Below are 24,971 nucleotides of genomic sequence, written 5' to 3'. Positions count from 1 at the left end.
GTTTTTGTTAAAATTTAAAATATCCTTTTTTTTTTAAACTTCCAATAAGGTGCTTTTAAAATGAGAAAAGGTTAATTTGTTAAAGAGGCACCTAAAGCATTTTTTGTATTGGAATGGAATCTTTAGTAATTTTTAACATTCGAGATTGTGGTGAGAATAAATATGTATATTTTAATATGAAACATAACTATAATAGTAATTTCAACTTTTTTATAATATTGCTTCTTTGTTTTTAAAAGTAATACCTTTTTTCCTTTGTTTTTTTGGACCTCTATGCTGATGGAAATATTTGTTTCCCTTCCTTCTTGGATCCACTCTCCTCAAACTTCTGACCCCCTTACTTCCTTCATCACTTTCAGCTGGCAAAGTTGCCTTCCATTTTTCCAGAGAAAATAAACACCATCACATGGAGACTGTCTCAAGTTCTTGACTGAAACTGACAAGTCAGCATTCACACTTGCACCATCCTTTGGGAACCAGTTTTAGGGAAGAGGTGTCAGCAAGGTCATATCCCTCCATCAGTGCCTTGGGTACATCCCCTCCTGCCACCTCAGTGACCTTCTTTGCCCATTATCCCTTTATGATCTGGTCCCCTGTTCTCCAATTTGAGCCATATGTGGACCTCTTTTAAGGAAAAAACTCTTAGGGATTTCCAGGGATGACAAAATTTTTTTGTAGTTATAATTTTAAATAAACAGATATTAGCTCTATGCTTTATAGCTCTTTAGAAGGTAAAAATAATTTTATAAATTAATACAAATAAACTACAAAATAAAATTCAATAGCTGGTATACGGCTGTAAAATGCATATTTAGAAATTAATAAAAATAAAAGCATGAAACATAGGATATTCAAATGGACATAGTTTAATGTGATAAGTGAAACTAAATTGCAGCTTGAAAGTTTAAATATTTGACTACTACTGCCCAGGTTCTTTTGAGTTCTCCATGTATATATCACTCTGTGCCATGGGATGATTCATCTCCCACTATTTTTCTCTATTTGGAACATTATGCCCTATAATAACAAGGTAAGTTAAGACTTCCTCTAAGAAATTTGCTGTGGCCCTGCGTGTCCTTTCTTTGGGGTATTCCATTAGAACTCTATACTTATAATACTTATCACTGTATGTTCTAAAATGCCCATTCACCTTTCAGTATGCACCAGCTGAGATCACAAAATAGCACTATATCCTTTTTTTTTTACTTTAACAGGAACATTTCCCGCATGCATTACTCTTTGAAAACATTTCTATTAACATCATAATATTTATATTACCTATGTAAGTGTATTTAACTTCCCCCTATTGTCGTACATTTAGATTGCTTCCAGCTTCTCACTTGTACAAATTTTATTTGCGTCCCTTATTTTCTTAGATCTCTATCAGATGAAAAACTGGGTCCTGAGGAGGAAATACAATCTAGTAGTTAATGACTTAAAGTTCAATTCTTGGTTGGCTTTGTTGCCTGACAGCCATCAGACCATTAACAAAATGAATAACCTCTCTAAGCTTATTTTTGTATTGGGTATTTACTTCATAATATGTGAATACTTAGCATAGTAGGTGAACAGAACATGTAATTAGAGCAATGGTTGACTCTCAATAAATGCTAGGTATTATTTTGTACTTACAAAAAATACTTAATGTAGGCACTTGCAAATGACAGGTAAAATTTACTTGTTTACACTTCCAACTTACACTTACGCTTCTCATCCAATGAGAACACGTCACCAAATTATAAAATTTTGAGTGACAAAATGAACACGCAGTTGATTTCACAATTTGACACCTATTTGAAGCACCTTTCTACAATATGTGCTTGGGAGAACTGTAAAAATGTGTGCAAGTACTTAACAATAAGAAAAACAAATAAGCAATTGCGTGTATTTATATTAACACCTGGAGGGTATTGCTTAAAAGCTAAAAGCGTGCATTCCCTGCTTAGATGCAGAGGCCCGAGGAACGGCAGAGGGTAGTTTTCTTTACCTTAAGGGAAACCCAGGTTTAGTGCCTCTAAGGCTTTAGACAGTTGTTCGGCGTGGAAACATAGTGCAAACTGGAAGAAGAAAAGGGTGGGGGGACAAAAACCAGTGGGTCTCCGCCTGTTTGAATAAGTTACTGCTCCAAAGAAGTGCGCTCGGGAGACCGTAAGCGGTGAAGTTTTTGCTACTTCCATTCCTCCCACACGTCCTCCTAGAAATTTCAGCGGGCTGGCTCCTCAGTCTTCTGAGTTCTCCCGGGGAAGCTTCCCCATCTCCCTGGCAACCCAAGCCGCCACCAATTGCAGCGAAGGATTGATGATCACGTGGCCTCTGTCCCCGCTCTAGCGGAGGCAATATGGCGGCTCCGACAGGCGGTAACTGCGAGATTTGAGTTACTCTGCTTGTCTCGGCTGCATCTTTCATGATGGCATCTCCAGCTTTTTGCGGTTCAGGTCAGAGCCCGGAGGGGCTCCTTGGAGACCTCTCTTCACAAGAAGACGATGAGGATTGTGATCCTGAAGATCGTGTCAGCGACTCGGGTTCATATTCGTCTGCGAGTAGCGATTATGAGTAAGGCTCTCCAAGAGGGGTGATTGAATCCATCCTTTCAATCCGGAGAGTACACGTGGGCTGAGGGGACTGCAGAGGGTTGGCGTGGTTGGGATTGAGTGAGTGACGTTCTATAGTAAGTGGGATTTTTTTGCGCCACGTTTTAATTGTGTGATGTGAGCCGAAATGAGGGTGCCATTCTTTGCTACCGGACGTTTTTTCACGATTCTCAGATAAGAATCTCCTCTTTTTTGTGGTAGAGTCCATAATATATGATGAAGGTATATCCGTTAGTGTTCGTAGAACTGTTATGTCGCAGTGTCTTCTTGCTTCTCTGGCATCATGACCTTTGTGACTTAACCTCAGTAGTATTTTGAGGGAAGGGGCACCCTACACGTTTTATATTTAAAGAATGTAGATTTTTTTCCTGTTATAACCATGGATAGATATATAAAAGAAAATCAACCCATAGTCTCACTATCGAGGACAACCTCTTTTAGCATTTTTGGGGTATTTCTGCTATCTTTTCCTACACACCCTCGTGGGTTTTCTTGTTTTCTATTTTATTTCATAATGTAATTTTTGAAATACAGATTATCCACTTTTTTTATCCTTAATAATAATGAAAAAGTTAGTTTGAGTCACAGTACTCAGTGCTACTTCAGATTTAAAGGAATGTATCCCTTACTGCTCTGGATTAAGAACTTTTTGGAAAAGTTAATTAGTGGTAACTTGAAATGACTAACAGTGGAAAGGTTCAGGTGCTGAAACATCAACCAAACCCACAATGGACTGCCACATACAGTCAGTTTTAGGATGACATTTTATGTGTATTTAGGAATAACAGTTACAGTATTTAATATGTATTTAGGTGCAAAAGTTACTTGTCAATTATTTTCACCTATAGGTGTGTAAAACATTTTTATCATTAAAAGCGTGGGCGGAGGGAGAACCATCACTAATGGCTGCTTAATATACTCTAGAGGCTTAATGAGGACAAATCATATGAAGACTTGAACAAATTTATGAATACCACATATTTTGCATAATCTTGTGCTATGGTCATTTAAAAAATAATTACAAAATTCATGGTTATCAAGCGAGGTTGCTAGAAGGAAGTATAGATTATGTGGAATCCATTTGGTCTTGCTATGGAAGTCATAGGCACTGTGAAATTCAAACTCTTGGTTTGTCTACATCTTAAAACCACATACTTTTAACCCAAAGAGAATCTGTAATTTGCCCACAGTCATATAGCTCAGTGTTATCAATGTAGGAATTTAGGAGAACTGATTTCAAATAGGTTGCCCTGATTTTGGTGGAATGAAGAGAACTCCTTACTTCAGAGCATTTTGTAAGTCAGAATGCATGTATATGTGTATTATATTTTAGTTTTTTTAAAAAGTGGTTGTTAAACTTTCTATGTCAGTCATTCACTGATCACTCCACATGTTCCAGTGTCTCCATCCTCCTAATAGCAAAGTATAGTAAATCCCTATTATAAGATGTTTTTCTGTTTTATATTGCGAGTCCTACCAAGAGTCAGATTTTATGGCTGTCCCTTGGTGTGTAGGACATGAGAGTTGATTTGCTAACCTGACCAGGTAGGCCTGACAGGTAGACCTGACCTGTTCCTTCCTTATGGTATTAGGTAGTTACCTCCCTAAGCTGCAGAGTCACCACTGTAGGAGGTAGCCTGTGTGGCTTGGACACTCTTTGATCAAAGGTTTAGGGATGCGAACCTAATCTTGCTCATCAAAGCTCAGAGATGAATTGTCTGCTGTCTTTCATCACTTATATGAAGGTTATTAAGGAAGTTATGCTACTTACTGATTCACTTAAAGTATCCTGAACTTTCAAGGCTTTAGTTAATTATCTGCATATTCTTTCTGGAAATTATTATTGTTTCATACATGCTTTGTAACTGAAAACCAGTTTGAGCTGCATGTGATTGTCAATATAGGATTAATAAATTTATTACTTTTGAGATGAAATTACTTTAGGGTACATTCTGGTGAAGTACTTTTAATAGTTTTATTTAAGACATTATGTATGAGGAAATTTTTAGATTGGTGCAGTGCATCTTACCTGGCACACTGGCAAGTCCCTGGGGGAAGTTTCAGAGGTAATACTGGTGGGTGGGTTGTGTTGAGGGAACCAGTGACTAGTTTCAGTATGGAAATAACAGAAATCATACTTGCAATAATGCTATGTTTACTTGCAATAATGCTATGTTTCTTTGCTTTGGTTTACAATTATCCAGCTCTTTGAAGCAACATTGGTTAGTTCATATTGGCCACAATTATCAATTTCATGACAGATTTTTGATTTTCCAAAGTGAATTTTTTGTTGTTATTGTTACTTTTAAAACTTTCAACTGATGGAAAGAGGAATACTTTTAAAAGAATTTAGCTGTAAAAAGCTAATAAACTTCCACTGAAAATAAGAATGACTAGAGAAGAAGGGAACTATGTCCTTTACATTGGGGGTGGGGGGTGGGGATTTTAACAGCTTTATTGAAGTATAGTTGACATACAATAAACTACCCATATTTAAAGTGTACAGTTTGATAAGTTTTGACAGGTAAATATCTGTCAAGGTAATGAACATACGCATCTCATCTAGGTTTCCCATGTGCCTGCCTCCCTGAGGCTGCTCATGGCCCCCAACCACTTACCTGTTTTCTGTCATTAGAGATGAGTTTGTATTTTCTGGTTTTATAAAAAATGGAATCAGACAGTACGTACTCTTTCTTTAATCTGTCTTCCTTTACTCAGCATAATTATGTTGAGACTCATCCATGTTGTCACCTATATGTAGCTCATTCCTTTTTTATTTCCGAATGGGATTCCATTGTATGAATATGCCAAAATTTATCTTTTTTCTTGGGTTTTAATGTGGGACTGTACTACTTGAAGAATCAAAATATTTCATTCAAAGTCCTGATCCCCTGTATCAACACCCAATTTAAGATAGTCCTGTTTTTCCTCTTTTGTTCTGACCCCTGACTTCTTTTGGCTTTTAATTTTTCCTTTATCAAATTATATAGATTAAAAAGCCAAGCAGTATGTAAGCAGGTGTATGATGAGAAATGGTAATTCTCTGCTACCATCTCTCTCTGCTTCCAGCTCAGGATGTTTGAAGAGAGTTCATGATCTTCCTCCTCTTCTAGTGTTGCCCACCCCTTTTTCTGCATCCCTCTCTCCTTGCCATATCTTCAGATCTAATAAGTTTCCCGTCCTGGTGACTTCCTCCTTCTCCTTTGCTTTCTCACAGGCGCTGTGAAACGTGGGGGGTGTTGCTAATGGAGGAGGCTGTGCACTGGGGGTGGGGGGCAGGGAGTATATGTGACGTCAGTGTACCTTCCACTCAATTTTGCTGTGAACCTATAAGCGCTCTAAAAAAAATAAAGTCTACTACATCATTTTTCTGCCTACTCAAAAACTTGAGGGCCTCCCAAATAAATTCCAGATTCTTTAGAATGATTTTTAAAGGTCTTTTAGATCTGTCCCCAGCCTTTCTGATCTCATCTTTGATGCTCTTCCTCTCTTTAGCCGCCTGTATTTCTACTTGTCTTAGCTCGGGCTGCTGCGTATTTAAAAGATAACATAGATTGAGTGGTTTATGAGCAACAGAAATGTATTTCTCACAGTTCTAGAGGCTGGAAGTCCAAGATCGGGGTGCCAGCGTGCTCGGGTTCTGGGGAGGGCCCCCTTCCTGGTTGCAGACTGCTGACTTCCCATTGTGTCCTCACATGGCACAGAGTGGAGAGGAGCAGCAAGTTTACTTGTATCTCTTAGGAGGGCACTAATTCCATTTGTGAGGGCTCCACCCTCATGAGTTCATCTAATCCTAATAACTTCTGAAAGGCCTCACCTCTAAATACCATCACACTGGGTGGTAGGGTTTCAACATATACACTTTGTGGGAGCACACACATTCAGTGTACCACGTTACTGAAATATCTACCCATTCTCATTCCATGTTCTTTCACACCTGTACGTGGACATACTTGGTTCACTCTGAAACACTCTTTCTTCCCATCTCTACTTGTGAAAAGCATGCAGGGTTCCACTTAAGTGCTACCTTTTCCTAGAACCTTTTCTAATCCTCTGAGACTTAATTTCAACAGACTGTAGTTTTTATTCCTCACTTTTGGTGCTTGCTTTTCAGCTAGGTGATGAGCTCTCTGTCCTTCTGATGTCTTTAAAAGTACAATGAAGCCCTCTAACAAAATGTTTTGCTGGTCTGTGACTTCAGTTCTGCCAGCGTTAGATCATATTCCTAATTTAGTGATGAGTAGACCTGGCCCATTTTAGCTGAAGAGTTGGGGGTGGGGCGTGTGGTCCTGGAAATGGGCTCATTCTGAACACAGTTCCAATGGAGATGTGTTCCTGATGTAAACATTTATTTCATGCAGTGAGTACACAGTTTATAGTTCATGGGCTGTTCCCTTCCTCTTCTCTGACAGGCCGTACATTTGTTCCAGTGGTGACTAAACGAGAAAGAACATTAGCCCTTCCCAGGTTCCCTACCCCCCTCAAAGTGCTATAACAGCTAGAGTAGATTTTAACCACTAAAATCATGATTTTTCTTTTAGAAAACAATCAGAAGACTTCAGGGATGAAAATTAGGTATTGCTGGTAGACAGAACATGGGGCGGGGGGTGGGGGGGGGAACCAACACACAGAAAAGCATTAAGCAGACCGGTATTTACTGCCTGAGGACCAGCTAGAACCCATGTTAATTTCTCATGGTGTTTTCATTGTATGTGATTTTTCTCTGTCCCTAGAATTGTCCTGCTGTACCTCTTAGCACCTCATAACTATGTGTGTTGGCCACTTTGGTAAAGCACATTGTGCTTTGCCCACTAAAAAGAAAAAATAAGTATAATGTACCAGGTTTGGAGTAGTAGCAAAAGTCTATTTTTCTGAAGAAAATGTACCAGGAAGGCTGGCTGTTTCATAATGTTTTGTGTTTTTTTGTGGAGGTCAAGGAAATGGTGATACTACTTCAGTTGATGAAAAATGCTGATATTAATGTAAATACACACCTGAGAGATTCAATAACTTAGAAGGAGGGAAAAAAGATTTAGTGTCAATGTAGAATTCTTGACTACATCAGAAATTGAGAAACTTATTACCATTATCTGACGTTCATTTTCTTTAATTATGTTACGGCTTATGTAAGTGAACTTGCTTATGTGCAAATTAGCAAGTCTTTTTTGGGGAAGAAGGACTCTTCTCATTTTTAACCACATCCATTAGGGCCTTGAAAACCATTTAAAGTGCCATCAAACTTTGCAAGCAGACTATATACAGTTATTTCAGTTTAGAGCAAGATAGATAGACTAAACAAAATAGGAATCTCATTGAAAGACATTTATACAATGACACCTTTGCAGTGTGCACCATAGGACCTCAGAAAAGAGATGAAAGAATATTTGCATTGTATTACAAAAATCTGAGTTAAAACTGCTAGATTTATTTCTTTTTGGAAAGTAAACCTTTTATTTTTGGGTAAGTTTGAATTTATAGAAAAGTTGCAAAGATAGTACAGAGTTCCTAGCTATCCCTCACCGAGTTTCCCCTGACAATGGCAGCACCTTACACAGCCATGGTACAGTACGCAAAACTAAGAAATTAACATCGGTACAGTACCATTAACTAGACTCCAGACTTTTTTTGGATTTCACCAGTCCTCTACTTATGTCCCTTTTCTGTTCCAGGATCTCATATTGCATTTAGTCATCAAGTCTTACTGTCCTCTGGTGTGTGACAGTTTTCAGTCCTTCCTTGTTTTTCATAACCTCCATCTCTTGGTTAAGGTAATGTCGGCCAGATTTCTTCACTGCGTTTACTATTTTTTACTTCCCACACTCTGTTCTTTGGAAGCACGTCAGTAGGCCTGGTCCATGCTCGACAGGAGGAAAGGTTAAGCTCCATCTCCTGGAGCAGGGTGTATCTACATACAAAGTTCTTTAATTTTGTTCTTAATGGGTAGTTGCAATGAAAGGTTGGGTGGTTATTGTCATTGTTTTTAACACATCTCCTTCCTTCTAGTAGGTTTGGGAGTCCAGTCTTTACAACTCTGTGAAACTTCCTAACACATCCATCAGTTATGCTCCTGATGCTTATTTAAGTAGGAATCAGTCATCTGGAGTAGGAGTAAGGAAGCTTTGGGAATACTGAACTATGGGGGCCTTAACAGCAGCATCTGGTTTTGCTTCTGCGTCACCGGCACTTAGCCGGGAACCTAGCAAACAGAAGTCGTTGGAAACACCTTTGTTCATTGCCAGGGCTTGGAAAAGTGCAGAGCACAGAGCTGTATCTAATACAGGTGTGAGTTTCTCTTTAGGTTTGACTCTGTGGGGTGAGAAAGAAGGGAAATAGCAATTAGTTGGCACTTACCATTCCAGGTACATTATTTTTGTTGCTGTTGATAACAGCCCCCTGAGGTAGATATAATCTGTTTTCTAACAGAGGGAAACTAAAGCTCGGAAAGGTGAAAATCTCAATAGAAAAGACTTTGAAGCCAGGTCTTTGTGACTTCTCGGTTCATTTTCTTCTCTCTATACATGTCATCTTTTTTTACCGTTAGGGATGCTTGTAACAATGGTTGTATGATTAATAACCTGTAGTAAGTGGTGCTAAGTGCCTAAAATGATGCCACACACTGGCAACCAACAGTGGTAAAAAAATATTAGTTTTGGTATTTGGGGCCAGTTACGCTTTTTTTTTTTCACCATTCATATATAGTTGAAAAATCTGTATTAATTACCAACCACAGACCAGGGCAGTGGTTAGTTTCAGAATTGAGTAATAGAATAGTGCATTTTTGTAAACATTAATTTTCATAGTATTTAGAAAGAGACATTTAACTTTTAAGTTAACAGAACCAGAGTTGCTAATAAACACTGCAGAAAACCAGACTGTTTTCTGTCTGATTGAATGATTAGAACACAAATGAATACCCTTTCATGCCAAGATATTACAGCTCATGGTTCTGAAAAGACTCTCTCCACTTGGTAATTTTTCCACTGTAACCAGTTTTTCTTTAAAGAATAGCGGTTTGAAAGGTAAAGTGTTCATAACATCGAACAGGGTAGAGTTTGTGATTAGTTTTGTTGTTTTAAGATGAGTATTTTTGTTTCTAATGCTGTTTCAATCATTTTAATAGCAATAATTTTGTTTCTTTCAATGGCCTACTTCCCAGTTACAAGTTTTTTCTTTTACAATCACATGATGCATTATGTAGTATGTGGTTTACTCTTCCTACTACAATTATTCAGGAAAAGGAGTTTTACAGAAATTATAGGCTACAGAAGTGATCATTATTAATTGTGATTATAAACTGGTTGTTTTCAGCAAAGATTTTTATTCATGGCGAGGGGAATGTTTCTGTTTTGAAAATTTCTTGTATAAACAAAGTCTATTAATGCTGGTAGACTTTAGCTTTCATTTTAACATGACAGCCATGCTGAATAATTTCTATACAAATATGCTTTTGTGTACAATTTCCAAATGGCTTACGTCTGTGGATATAATTGCATAATGAACTACTAATGTAAATTATTGTCCACTGAAATTGTCTAATGTGAACACTAACCACACAGGGACTGAGTTAAATTTCTTTAAAAAAAAAAAAAACAAACTTAGATTCTAGAAGGTGTCAATCTCTTTTTTTTCATTTGTTTTCTATCACTATACCTTTTCTTTTCTTTTTTTTTTTACTGCACCTTTTCAGTTCCTGCCGCTTCCCTCGCCCCCTGCCCCCATTCTTCAAGACTCTGCAAAAAACATCCTACAGGAAAAGCTGTTGATACAATAAATTAGAAATAGTAAGGAAACTGAAATAATCAAAGCGCTTTTATACCTCCCACCTCCCTGCACCATCCCCACCCTCACCCCCAGGCCAGAAAGACATCATTGTTTTTCTTATGTTCAGCTGCTATTCAGATTATCTTTTTTTTTTAATAGTGACCTTGAGCCTGAATGGCTGGACAGTGTGCAGAAAAATGGAGAGCTATTTTATTTGGAACTGAGTGAGGATGAAGAAGAAAGCCTCCTTCCCGAGACACCTGTTGTGAACCATGTCAGATTCAGTGAAACCGAGATTATTATAGAAGAGGATGACTACAAAGGAAAAAAGTACGAACCCAAACTCAAGCGGTTTACCAAAATTTTAAAAAGTAAAAGACTTCTACCCAAGAGCCGTAATAAAAAAAATAGCAGTGACAGTGGGCCAGTCTCCATTCTCAAGCATCAGTCCAATCAGAAAGCAGGAATCGTTGTCCAACAGAGGTACAAAGATGTGAGTGTTTATGTGAACCCCAAAAAGCTGACTGTCACCAAAGCCAAAGAACAGCTGAAGCTTCTGGAAGTGCTGGTTGGGATCATCCATCAGACCAAGTGGAGCTGGAGAAGGGCCGGGAAACAGGGCACTGGAGAGAGGCTTGTGGTCCATGGCCTGCTCCCAGGAGGCTCTGCCATGAAGAGTGGCCAGATACTCATCGGTAAGTGCTGCCGCTCGGCCTCCGGGCTTGTGTGCTGAGATGCATGACTAATGAGGCCTTGTGAGGAAAGCCATCAAGACAGAAGTAGAGCCAGATGAAGGACCGCTTCATGCTATTTGAGACAGGGTGACAGTGTGAAGGACAGTGTAGTGCCAGCAGGGTGTCCTTAAAATCAGCCCTTTAGGGCACTATGCGTGTGCCTTGTGTAGGCCAGGGGGCGGCTTAGCTAATTTTTTAGTTTTGAATTAGATCATTTCTATTTCATCTTGGTTATATTTGCTGACAAGTAAAAGAAAAGTTGATGGTACAAGTGATAATTTAGGGTTGAATGACCTATATCCAATAACGATACAAAAATATGTAATTTATGAATAAAAATACTTTAAAATTGTATGTTTGTGCTTGAGTACACTAAGTTCTTAGAGTGGTTTTAACTGTTTCATTTGGCATATTTAGCAACAGTGGTGTTGTACATACATTTCCTTTTAAGGGTGTTTGCCATAAAATATCCCACCAATTTTGAGGGACAAAAATAAATCCACAAGGTCTTCTGAATATCTTTTAAGATGAGCACTTTGTGTTGCTGATACATTTTAAGCTGTTGGATATAACATTTGAGTTAGCAGCAACTTTATTACTTAGTTAAAGATAAATTAGACCAATGTGAGACTACATTATTAATGACAGTTAGGGGTATTGATAATGCTGAAAGCTGACAGTCTTCAGCTGACCTAGCCTAAGAGATTTGGGTAAAGGAACTTTTATTGATACTTTAGAAACATTTAAAAATATTTTTTACTTCAAGTCTAAATTTCATTTGTTTGTTTATCGAATCAGGAAATAATTTTTTGAGCATCTGCTAAGTACCAGGCATAGAGATTACGGATCTTAAGTAGCTCATATGTAATGAAAGAGATGGGTGAGAAGTAGGCTGGCAGTTTCACAGTGTGAAAAGTGCCAAGAGACGGTTTTGCCAGGAGGAACCGTGTAGGGAGGGCATCTGTGCGAAGTGTGTATTCAAAGGGTCACAACAAGGTCCCCACATTGTCTTCTTACAATGTCATGTTGATATGTTCCCATGGGGATCTATGGTCTGTGTGTCTTTCTTCCAGACCTTTGAATCTGGGTTGGCCTGTGACTACAACTTAAGTGGTTCTGTGTGACTTAAACAGGTGGGATCATACAAGAAAAGATGCAGCTTCTGCCTGGTATTCTTGGAATGCAGCCGCTGTTCTGTGAGGAAGGCCAGGCCACATGCAAAGCCCATCGGTAGTACTGTCTGTTGGGCCAGCCACCCTGCAGCATTGGCCAACTGATGTGAGTGAAGAAGCTGCCAGATAAATCCAGTCCCAGCCACCATCTGGCTGCAGCTACATGAGGAACCATGAGTGAGAGAATGTTAGCTGAGCCCAGTCAACCCCAGAACTGATAAAAATAATAAATGGTTGTTGTTCATTTCGTTTTGTTATTGACATATAATTGACATATAACATTATATTAGTTTTAGGTATACGACATAATGCTTCGATATTTGTATATATTGTAAAATGACCGCCATTCAGTTAGTCTAGTTAACATCCGTTCCCACACATAGTTGCAAATGGTAGTTGTTTTAAGCTATTGAGTTTTGGGGTGATTTATTATGCAGCAGTAAATAATTGCAACAAGAGCTGATGCATACTTACATCAGGTCCTCAAATTTCTTTTTTGTAAAATGACAGGATTGGACTGCAACATCTCTTTTAGTTCTGTCAGAGGAGGCCAGAATCCAGCTTATCAATCCTGCCTGGGTTGTTGCTAACCGCCATGATTTTAGGATCCCACATGATGGGAAATTCCATCTAACGCATTTCTCTTTAAACTTAACTGGGGCTTCTACTCTGATCTGAATGCCTATTTGAACTGGTTTATACTTAGATCTCTAGAATTCTTTTTACTCTTTTCTCTTGAAATCTAGTGGTGAGGTGATTATATCCAGTGAGCCTGCTATTCCCTGTGTCCTCTCGCTGATCCTCACTGCAGTCGGCTGATCCTTCTAGGGATGCCAGGCACCTTTAGGCCTGACCTTTCTGAGTCATCTGTATGGGAGGAAAGGAAGTCAACCATAGAGAGGAAGAGACTACCATGGTGGTCCCCTTGGTTTATCTTTAACATAATGTAAAGATACACAAGGGGCTAGTGTCTACTTTTTTGACCTGAGTGTGGTTACATGGATGAGTTCACTTTGTGATAATTCATTGTACTGTATTCCTACAATTTGTGCACTTTTTTGCATGTGTGTTAAAAGGCAATTGAAAGTTATAAAAATGAGGATTATAGTTTAAATCTTATAATGGAAAAGTTCTTGATTTACTAATAAGTGAAAAAAAAAAGATTGATCAGAATAAAATGATTATTTCATCCATGTTGTACAGCAAAATGCTTGGCTCGAAATAAGCCCTCCGAAACATTTATTGAATGAATGAATGAACTATGCGAAAAGAATATACGCAGGGAAAACAATTAGAAGTCAATATAAATACAGCAAAATGCTAACAGTGTTGGGTTAGTCTAGGGGCATTATGGGTGATTATTTACGTTTTCAATTTTTTTTAATTTTATGATTATATTCTGTATTTTTAAAATTATGTGCTTTGAGAATAAAGAATGGACTGTTTTGATACCACAGTGAGCTTGCCAGTCCCACAGGGCGCTTCCATGCTGGCAGTCTCTTACTTGTTTCTGTCACAGTTCCCTTTCACACTGCTCTCTGTGCTGACCTGGGAGGTGACCCCACAGGCAGGAGGGTCATGAAGACAGTGCCTTGGTAACACAATTTGCTGGGGTAGCTGCCGCCACTAGCTAGCTGGGGAGTCACCCTCCTTTGACGGAAGTGCCTTCAGTCAGCCAACACAGTGAGACTCGGGACCCTTCATTCTTTTCCTTTCAAGACAGCAGGGCTCTGTTCTATTCCAATTCTTCTCTGCTGGGATTTTGGGAGTTTTGCTGCCCTTTTTGGTGCCATTTTTGCTGTCCCTGCTACCAAGGACTTGCATCTTTACTCTTTGTATTTCTATTTCTGAGTTTTTTCTTCAAGTTTGACATTCAGCTGATAGCTCCCGAACTCCCGTAGCCAGCCCCCGCCCCCAGACCAGAGCCAATGGAAGTCCTCCTTTTCTATACATCCTAGAAACTACCTATTACCCTGGTGGGTTTTTTTCTTCAAGATTACTGATTTTCAGTCATTTTAATTAGGTGTTTTTTAAGGATTGGAAAGGATAGGGTTAGAGAAATCACATATTAATGTTCTAAACATGCATACCCCCTGCAGACTGTTTTTACTGAACAATAAAACAAAGTTTTTATTTCAGGCTCTTTTAGTGTAGTTCCTAATGTTCTCACCTGTGCTCACTGAATAGACTTGTTTTGTATGACACACCTGTGCTGTGTTTCTCTTTTAAATATTTTGACTTTTTTTGTTTACTTTTAAAAAATCTTTTTGAGGTATAACATGCATTCATAACATGCACAAATCTTAAGTGTACATTTGGTGAATTTTGACATGTAACTTTGTATATAACTGTGTAACTACTAGGTCAAAATATAGAACATTTCCAGTATTCAGAAGGCTCCGTGGTGCTTCCTCCCAATCAACACCCCTTCCAAAAATTAATCTTCTAAAAGTCACAGTTTTCTATTAACAGTTGATGTTGCCTCTTCTTGAACTTCATATAAATGGAATTAGGAGGTGTATTATTCTCTTGTATCTATTCTCTAGTTTATAATGTAGGAGAAATATTCTTGTTGTCACTATGCAATATTTCATTGTATGAATATACAGTATTTGTTTTTCCGTTCCACTGTTGATAGTCATTTTGGTTGTTTGCAGTTAAAATATTTGAAGTGTGTGTTTTTTGTTTTTGTTTTTTGAAGATAGATTTGGCTTTTATGAACATCTAATGTATGGTTTTATTCTCTAATATTATTTGATATGCATTTTTATTTTCACTATCTGTGATACTTGGAACATTTCTGTTTTCTTAATGGAAGTAACGCTACTGTGTTTGTCAGTCTCTCTTCTCTCACATCATTTCTTTCCCACATTTTTAAACCTGTGGTACTTTACCTAGTAGTAAAGGAAAGAAACTGAAGTAGTGAGTTAATTGGAAAGACAGAATTTTAGAGTTTTGAAGCCTTTCTAGAGAACTTCTAGTGCAGGTACTTCCTTCTACAGATGTGTACCAAGGGGATTACAGGATTTTCCCAAGAACAGACATTCATTTAGCAATAAAGCCGGGCCCATGTGTTCTGATTGCCATTCACAGAGCTGCTTCCCTTTGTGACGTTGCACCCCAGAATGGGTGGAGGAAGTGCCAAAGGATTCTATTTGAAGCAAAAAAAGAAAAAAAATTATTTAATCTTTTCAAAATGTAATTTGGAAACAATATTAAGCTACAACAATGTACCATTTAACCCAATTAGTACATTTTGAGACATTTATCCTAAAGAAATAACATAAAACAGATCTGCAAGCCACAGCCCGCAGGTCCTATTAGGCCCCCACTTGTTTTTGTACCACTTGCAAACCGAGAATGGTTTTTCTTTTACAGTGGTTAAAAAAATGAAAAGAATAATATTTTATGACATATGAACATTATATGAAATTCAGATATCAGTGTTCATAAATAAAATTTTATTGGAACAGAGTTGAGTAGTTGCGACAAAGAACATATGGCCCTCAGAGCCTAAAATATTTACCCTTTTTTATTATCTTACCCTTTATAGAAAAAGTGTGCTGATGCCAGATGTAAAACGAAAAACTATTCACTTGAAAACATTTATTGAAGCTTTTTGTTTTTTTAGTAATAGTAAATAATGAAAAGCATGAAAATGTCAAACACAAGGGTATGGTTATTTAATTATAATTTAATACATTTACCCGACTATTAAAATTATAATTCTAAAAAACTATATACCAGCATAAAAATTCTTATTACTTGAGAAGTTTAAAAGGAAAAAAATCCGTGATACCTTATTTGTGTGAACATAGGTAAAGAACAAAAATAATTTGCAGAATAATCATTGTATAGTATTGGGATCATCAATAATTTTTTAAAACATTTCTGTAGTTTTGTGTTTTTTTTTTTTTGTATTTCAAGGAGAAATAACAACTGCACTAACTTGTCCAGCATCATCAGAGAATGTGATAATCTACTTAATCAAATGTTCTGAATGATAGTTACAATATATGAGTTACCATTATTGAAGGACTTCTAGGATGGTAGGTTGGGAGGGTCCTTAATTTTCTTTTAGTGCCTGCATATTATATAGATGAGGAATTGATATTCAAGCTAAAAAAAAATAATAATAATAAAATTCATTCTCTTAAAACTTAGGAATTTGCCAGTAATCACATTAAGAGTAACTGTATTCATGTGAGTGTGTAAAATGTCAGTATGGTGACTATGTTTCCAAAACCAGATTCTCTCTACCTGAAGTCAAACTGGACTCAATTTCAATGATCAACTGAAATTTACAATGCGATCCCACCGCACCATTCCATACCTATTTCCCAGCCCTTCTGTGCGTAAGTCCCCTTTTCTAACAAGACTGATTGTTTTCCCCAATGACCGCCAAATGTTCCTTGTATCTCTGTTCGTTAGCATTCATGCTCCTTGAGTCTCAGTTGGTGCTGAGCCAACCAACATTGCTTTGTATTGTTAGGTGGGTGTATTCATTTTCTACTGCTGCTGTAACAAATTAACACAAACTTAGTAATTTAAAACAGTAAAAATTCATCATCTTGCAGTTCCGGAAGTCAGAAGTCAGAAATGTTTCTTCCTACACTAAACTCAAAGTGTCCACAGAGCTGCATCCCTTCTGGAGGTTCCAAGGGGAATCCCTTTCCTTGGCCAGCTTCTAGAGGCCACATGCAGTCTTTGCCTTTGGTCCCTTCCTCCATCTTCAAAGCCAGCTGCATAGCATCTTCAAGTCTCTCTCTGACTCTGACCCCCCTATCTCCCGCCTATAAAGACCCTTGTGATTACATTGGGCTCACTTGAAAAATCTCCCCATCTCAGGATCCTTAACGTAATTCTATCTGCAAAGTCCCTTTTATCACTGGCAGGTAACATTCATATTTCAGAGATATGGACGCAGACATCTTTGGAGGACAATTATTGTGCCTACCACAGTAGGTTGTTTTGTGTCTTTGTATAAAATAGGAGTTTAAATTTTTTTCTTTTTACAATAGTAATAATATGTTTATTGTGGACAGCTTACAAAATATAAGCCAAAAAAGAAGGGAGGGACGGAGGGCGGGAGAGAAGGAGGAAGGGCAGGCACATACACCTAGGCAATATTTTGATATGCATCCTTTTTCCTACCTTTATGTGTAATAATATTGATTCAAAAGGAATTTCTTAAACTGTATATTCATTTTGTTTATGGGGTAAGTAAAACAGTAAACAAAATTTGCGTGTATGTTTTCATAGCCCTTTGTGTGTTCATAGTAGCCCTTCAGTACACATTTGTTTATTGATATTAAATAGATGCAGAGAAATTGATGGGTTTTCACAAATAATTAACTTTACATTAAGGAACTGACCTAAGCACTGTGATAAACTGATCTCACATCTTTGTGTTTTATTCCATTCTTGACTGTATCTCTTGGTAACATTTTCCTCTTATTTTTACCTGTCAATAATCCTCAGACCATTTTTTATTTAACGATTCAAACCAGTTCATGCAGTTCATTTTCTTTCAGCTTTTGAGATGAGACAGTGCATACTAATGACTCCCATGTATTTGTGGAAAAAGAACTTTCCTAGAGTGCAGGCTGCCCAGTGCAGTGATGTGAAGTCCAGGAAGTCTGCAGTCTGAGCCACCTCACGGAGGTGCTCAGAGGAAAACAAGTATCTGAGAGAATGCAAAGTAGATATAACACTTTTATTTCAAAAAAAAAAAGAACATTTTCTACTAAACATTTAAAAATATGAATACTACACTCACTCTAAAATTTATTTTCATGTCTTTTACTATATAAGTGTTTCCTGCTTTTAGGGGTTTATTAGACGTGATGCTTTCAGGTGATACTCCCTATAACACTCAACTGTATTTGTTATGGTTTCGAGAAAAGGTGTCATTTGGGACAGTATCCAGTGGAGTTTTAATTTAAAGGAGCAAGTTTTAAATGGTGTCACTATTTAGGTGTCCTGATCATCTACTGACAACCTAACCCATGGATAGAATTGTTTTGCATCTATATTCCAATACTGTGTTCATCGTTCCTTTTTTTTAAAATCACTACAGCTATAAATAATTTGATATAGTACACTTGTTTAATCTCCTATTTTAAAAAATGGGGGTTATGTTGCTTTTTTCTCCGCAGGTTGAACTGAAGTTGGAAGTTTATTTTAGTTGGCAAGTTCTTACTTTTTAGAAAAGTTACCAGGTCACTCAAAGTGCTGCAATGGTTGCCTGACAGTCTGATGATTCAGTGCCCGTTCCTGCAGAACGCTCACCTGAAGAGCATCACTTGAACCTAGTCTACACCTAGTGCAGGTGCTTGAAAGCCTGAAGGAAGGAGGGTCCCTGACACATTCTTCCTGCTCACTCTTCACTTAGCACCTCCCCCGTGCAGAATGTCAAGGAGGACAGGGAAGGAAGGCAGAGGGGCGAGGGAGAAATAGCAATAGCTAAAGCAAGAGCATTTTCGCCTGTTCCCCAACCCTCATTCCCACCAGACGACATGAAGAAGGCCAGGTGACACCTAAACACATACCTGTAGTGAGCTGCATGAAAGGGTGAGGAACTTGGACCCTGGGGAACATAATCTTTTAGAAAAACAATTAATAATAAGAGACTGGTGGAGGCACTATCCTTATTATACTGTTTATTAAAGAAACTTGACCTTGGCTCTGGAGGGAGACACTGCCCCTCATCCAAGATGGTTCGCTATACAAACATCCTTGAAAAGATAACCCAGAATAGACTTTCAGTGCCTTGGCTCGGCAAGAGGTACAAAAACACGAGACGGACAGAGAATTATGTGCTGACACTATATTATCTATATACTTATTTATTATCCATCTTCTCCAAAGAGTGTTAAGTTCCAAGTAGGTAAGGATTTTTGTCTGTTTTGTTTAATTCTCTACCTGCAATGCCTAGAACAGTGCCTGGCGCACAGTAGGTGTACAATAAATATTTGTTGGACGTATTAATGCATGAGTATGAATTGATCAATTTCCTAATGATTTATTTAGGGATAAGAAAAGAAAATAACCTTGGTATGTATATATTACTATTAATATGTAGCTCACTGGTGTTTTGATATTACCTTTAATAATGGTGTGAGAGTAAATTTCCACTTTAACACTGATCTTTATTTTATTAAAGCCACCAAATTTGATCAACATACACATTTAAAGAAAAGCCATGGCAAAGGAGATTTTTACCAAAACCTACTAAGGATTTTGATATGGTGGGAACTTTGAAACAAAGAGCTGCCTGTAGACACAGATCAGTAACAGTGAATATCTCATCATATTGTTTATGAGGGGCCACATGCATTTAATTAAAATTTCAGCTGAATTTTTTCTTAAGTGGTTAGATTCAATTTTGTTACGTGTAATACTTCGTTTATGCTACAAATTTTCCATTTCTCCTTTGGGTTTACGTAATTCTCCCAGTCGTATCAAACACTACGATATTCATCTCTTTAAATATTCATAGGTTGTATTTGGTTATGGTGCAATGTTAGGCTGTATTATAGTTTAAAAAAGAAGTGGAGTGGGAGATTAGCTCTGCCACTAATGAGCTTTGTAACCTTGGACAAGTCTCTGAATGCCTGTACCACATTTTCCACTATTCTTTGAAGAGCCAGAATAGATGCTTTTTAAGATTCCGATTCTAGGTCTTTTTGGTTTTGGTTATTCGCACAACTGTCTGTTGTTGTTATTCTGTGTTCAGGTGATGTCCTTGTTGCTGTGAATGATGTTGACGTGACCTCTGAGAACATAGAGAGAGTTCTGTCTTGCATTCCTGGACCTATGCAGGTATGGACACTCATTGTCTGGGTTTTATGGTGAATTACATAAAATAGGGGCATCTTGGACTATTTTCTTATTTTAAGATTCTGGAAATTATCGTGTACAATGGGTGAGTTATATGTACACACTTAAGATATTTAAAACATTTTTGATCTTGTTAACATTTTTAGTTTTTGGAGATTGTTCAAAAAACAGAGAGAAGTATCTACAAATAAAACTCATCCTAAGTAAAGCAGGAACAAGAACAATAATAAGTACATATGGAGTGACCAGATTGCCATTATTAACTACCATATGTGCTGATGAAAATCCACTTTCTAGAAAGTCATTTTAAACAGTCATGGAACTTTCTATTCTCTGGCTTATTAAAATCCTTATTGCTGTGAAGTTATTTTGTGTATGTGGTTTTATTATTAAAGCTACTTATACTCTTGTCTTGATTTTTCTGTTATCTAATTTAGCCTTACTGCTGAGCTTTCGTTGAGCTACTTATTTTCCATTCCTTGTAGGTAAAAATAAACCTCTTTCAAAATAAGTTATTGTGATACTCTAAGCATTGACATGTTGTATTAGAGATGACACTTTTAGGTAATTAGATGTATTTTGAAAGTGCTATACCTCCTATTTATGGATGTTTTGTTCTTGCTAGCAGCAGGAATTAGCGTCCTCTCTTCTGAGGGGTAGAGAGGACGATATACTTGAGAGAGGTTGGAGACTCTGTCAGGCAGTAAGGCCATGAAGCAGTTTTTGGATGAGTCAGCATGAACAGAAACCCTGATAAGTCAGAATCTTATCTGCATCTACTTGAGATTCTGAAATAGTAGGTCCCATGATAAAATTCCTTGTTTTTGAAGAAATAAGATTTCCCTATGCTCACTGTCTTTTCTTAACACACACACACACACACACACACACACACACACACACACTCTCTCTCTCTCTCTATAAATTTAACTGTCTTTGGAAATGTAAAGTGAAAATGCAGGAAGTTTAGTAGATTTGCATTTTAGGAATGTAGCACTCTGAATGGGACTGGGGGTTGGGAAACCAGGTGGTCAGCTTTAGAGTAGTCCAGAAGAGGTGATAAAGGCCTGAGGTAAGGCGTTGGCTGTGGATATGGACGAGGAGTCGATTAGATGTGTGATATGTGGGAAGTGAAGAGGACAGTTTTTCCTGCGGGTGAAAGAGGAGTCCTAGATGCCCTCCAGGATTTGTCTTGAGTAATGCAGTGAGGCTACCCCAAAGAGAAGAGGATCAAGGAGAGAGAATTTGCTGAGCCAAGTAGACTCAATCCCTTTAGAATTTTGACGAAGGACTATTCAAAGCATCTGCCCCCCCAGGGAGAAAGGATCAGACAGCAGAGAGCAGCGAAGATGTGAGAGACACAGCAAACCAGGTGAGATGGTCTGGTCTGGAGCTGCTTCAGATTCTGACAGCCTCCCCACTCCCGTATGTGGAGAGGATGGCATGGTAGCTAATGGGGAGGGAGAGGATTTGTTTGTTTGTTTGTTTGGCAGAAGCTGGAGGCATTGCTTGTTAAATGGGATGGGTTGAAGATAGAAGTAGAGAGGGGTAATGAAAGCAACAAGAGTTTGGAAGAGAGCACGTCCTAAGACCTGAGGGAACTGGGCGGGAAGGAGGAAAGAAATGATGGACAGATTGCACAAATGAGAAATCGTGTTGAGGGAGATAGGAGATGAGGAATGATGAAACTCATCACAGGTTAATGTCCATGGAGGAACAACAGGAAACCCTTTTCATAAGAGCTTCATATAAACTATCTCATATTAGATGTTTCTTAATAACTTTTTCCCTATAAAACACATAATATCTTTAATATTTACATATATCAAACCCTTTTAAAAAATACTACTTAACTCTTAATTTGGTTATCTGTCTCACCCTTTATTATTTTATCAGGACAACTAGATTTCCTGACATTGTAAGCTTTTTAAAAATGTCTTGCTAAAGTGTAATTATCTTTGAATTATGAAGCCAACTTTACTTAAATTGAAAGAATGGCGGCTAAAATAGTTCCCTAAAGAATTTTAATGGATGGTTCTGTAGTGTGTGTATTGGTTTGAGTTTTTGTCATGGTTAAGGGGAAAAGTGTCCATGCACCACAGAAAAAGCACTGTTGTTTGCCAAGGATAGCATTCAAGTTAGTTTTCAAGTTTGTTGCTTTTCACGAAGCATAGCAAACCAGTCTTCTATTTTAGGTTGCTGTTGCCATCTAAGTAAAATTGGTGACTTTTTATTTTAAATCTACCAACTCATTTCCTTTTGTGAGCTCTGGTGAGTCACACCCTATCTTTTGACCTCTCTTTCCATCCATGAGAATCACAGCTGGAAAGGACAACTTCCCTGTTTTGAGTCATGCTTGTTTCTCTAAGGACCCATCTTCCTCTAGGGTCACACTGGTCTGCCCCCTCTCACAGACGCTCCAGCAGACCCAGCCTGTCTTTGTGACACCTGCCTCCCTAGGATGTCACTCATCTTGTGTCTCCCCCTCCCTCCGCTCCATTCCTTCCCCAGGCCCAGTGCCAGGACAGCCTTCAAGGCTCCCATCTATCCTGTCACAAAGTCCACGTTCAGAATTTCCCCAAATTCTAGACTTCTCACATTTTCAAGGAACACCACCTCAAAGGCTCCCACATGTTTTCTTTTGGATACTACTAAATCCTCATTCTCAGATACTGAAAGAACATCCTGACCACCAAGCCTTGTTCACTGCATCAGATCCTTGTTCAAGGATTTCATATATTTATGCTTATGTTTATATTTCTGTATGCATATATTGAGCATTACCCACCAGAGCAGATGCCGCCCACAGAACAGTCTTTCGGTCCATGTAATACATGTTGCTTGTTTGGGACAAAACCACCCATCAAACAAATACTTTTTCACATCCTTCTAAGATTATTTCTAAAACAGTGTCTCTTCAACTCTGCCTCACCTTAACCATATATTAATTTTCATCAGATAACTCTTGATTGTTCCCACGTATGAGCTCGAATTTTTTATATTCTTGTTTAATTTGCTTAATATTTCACCCCCCCAATATACTAATTTTATACTCAGCCTTTTTTAATACAGTATTCTAATACCAAAGGCCCATTTTTCAATATCAAGGAAACATAAAAAAATTTATTAAGGTTGATCTTTTCCATTTGGAATGATATTAAATGTTTTGTAAAGAAACATGATCATCAGGCCTCAGAAAAGTTTCATAAGGGATTTCTCTCCTATTCTCTGTATAGATTGCTGCTAATTGTAACCTAGTTTATCACAATTACAGTGATACCTTGGTTTTCGAACGTAATCTGTTCCGGAAGAACTTTCAAGTTCTGAAGTGTTTGAAAACCAAGACATGGTTTCCCCATAGAAAGTAATGCAAAGTGGATTAATCCGTTCCAGAACTTTAAAATCATGCCCTAAAACTGCAAATTTAGCGTGAATTTTACTATCTAATGATACCATAGATCCATAAAATTTATGGCGTTCATAAACCGAAATGTTTGTCAGCAGAGACGTTCGGAAACCGAGGTACCACTGTAACTGAATTTAGACCTTATGTGTCTTTTCTACTTCTTAATAAAATCAACTCTGAGAATTGTTTTAGAAAAGATGTTCACTTAATTAACTTTAGGTAGACAAAGATAACTTGGTGCCCCAGATAGCTACAGATAAGCAAATACCACAGATAGCTATAGATAAGCAAAATTGAACACATCATAAATAGTCACTCCTTGCCAACAAAGAGAAGATAGCTAGGTATTTTTCTTTTGGAAGGTTTTATTCATCAGAGATTTATTGCACATTATAATACAAAGAACAGTAGGATGGGCTGGTGGGATTATGAATAAATTTTTAAAAATAATATGTTTAATATTTTCAATAAAAATGTATAAATATATAAAGCTAATTTTTAAAGAATTACTAATGTGTTAGTGTTTATCATATAATTAAAGTTGGCCTTGAAAAGGGTACCTCTTGTAATAAATTTCTAAAAATAGGGGTTATTACTGTCTTGATAATAATTTTTAAATATTTCCCCCCAAATGCAGCTGACTGCATACAAACAATTTTATCTGATTTTAAATATTGACCAGCCTTCTTTATTCCCCAGCTTTACTGAGGTATGATTGACAAATAAAAATTTTATATATTCAGGTTGTACAATGTGATTTTTTAAATTATACACCATGATTATTTAATATACATATATTGGCCAGGCTCTTGATTCTTTTATTTTTTTACTTTTAAAATTTAATCTAATTTTAAGAGTCATTGCACATTAAAGTTTAAACTAAAAATTTTGTGATTTTTAATTTAAAATCAGTTAGAACGTCATGTTTTACTCATATAAATTCTGATAAGATTTTAAACATTAGGAATACTTTATGCCTGTATAGTTTATGATGATGTCCTTGTTACACAAAATTAACTATATTAAGTGAAAACTTCTTTTAGTCAAGAATCATGCTGGTGCTTTGAAATGAGCGAGTTATCTTTGGCCAGCTGACATCTAGACACGTATCTCCTTTTTCTAGGAAAGGTAATTGAGGAGTCAGATGGAAAATGGCCACATTCTGGACTCTTACCAATCTGGTTTGATATCAGGCCATGAAACAAAAACGATCTTGATAAAACTGATAATCTTAGGGCCATTGTCCAAGATCCGGCATGTTGATCGTTTTTAACTCTCCTTCACCTTTATTTTAAAGGACCACAAAGAATGTCTAAGAGAAGAATGTTTGAGTATCACGTCACTTGAGAGGAGCATAACTCTGGTTATATGAGGTCACTTTTCATCCTGAATCTCTTCCTTTCACTTTCCCCAGATGAGTCAGTGCTATCAGTGCTCACAATGTAGTGTTACTCTTTATTACACT

General features: G+C 37.5%; 1 protein-coding gene across 1 annotated transcript in view; it reads left to right on the top strand.

Annotated features, from left to right (window-relative positions):
• Window positions 1–2,329: 2,329 nt before the first annotated feature.
• INTU (inturned planar cell polarity protein) overlaps window positions 2,330–24,971 on the top strand; it is a 52,520-nt gene continuing 29,878 nt past the window's right edge. Inside the window, exons 1-3 of the mRNA XM_019749039.2 lie at window positions 2,330–2,553; window positions 10,512–11,047; window positions 19,997–20,082. Of these exons, the coding sequence (XP_019604598.2) occupies window positions 2,405–2,553; window positions 10,512–11,047; window positions 19,997–20,082 (771 nt within the window). The 5' untranslated portion in view covers window positions 2,330–2,404. The remainder of the gene's footprint in view (window positions 2,554–10,511; window positions 11,048–19,996; window positions 20,083–24,971) is intronic.

This window comes from Rhinolophus sinicus, linkage group LG07 (assembly GCF_036562045.2).
Source record: "Rhinolophus sinicus isolate RSC01 linkage group LG07, ASM3656204v1, whole genome shotgun sequence".
Taxonomy (NCBI): domain Eukaryota; kingdom Metazoa; phylum Chordata; class Mammalia; order Chiroptera; family Rhinolophidae; genus Rhinolophus; species Rhinolophus sinicus.
This window is presented reverse-complemented; position numbering and strand designations above follow the sequence as displayed.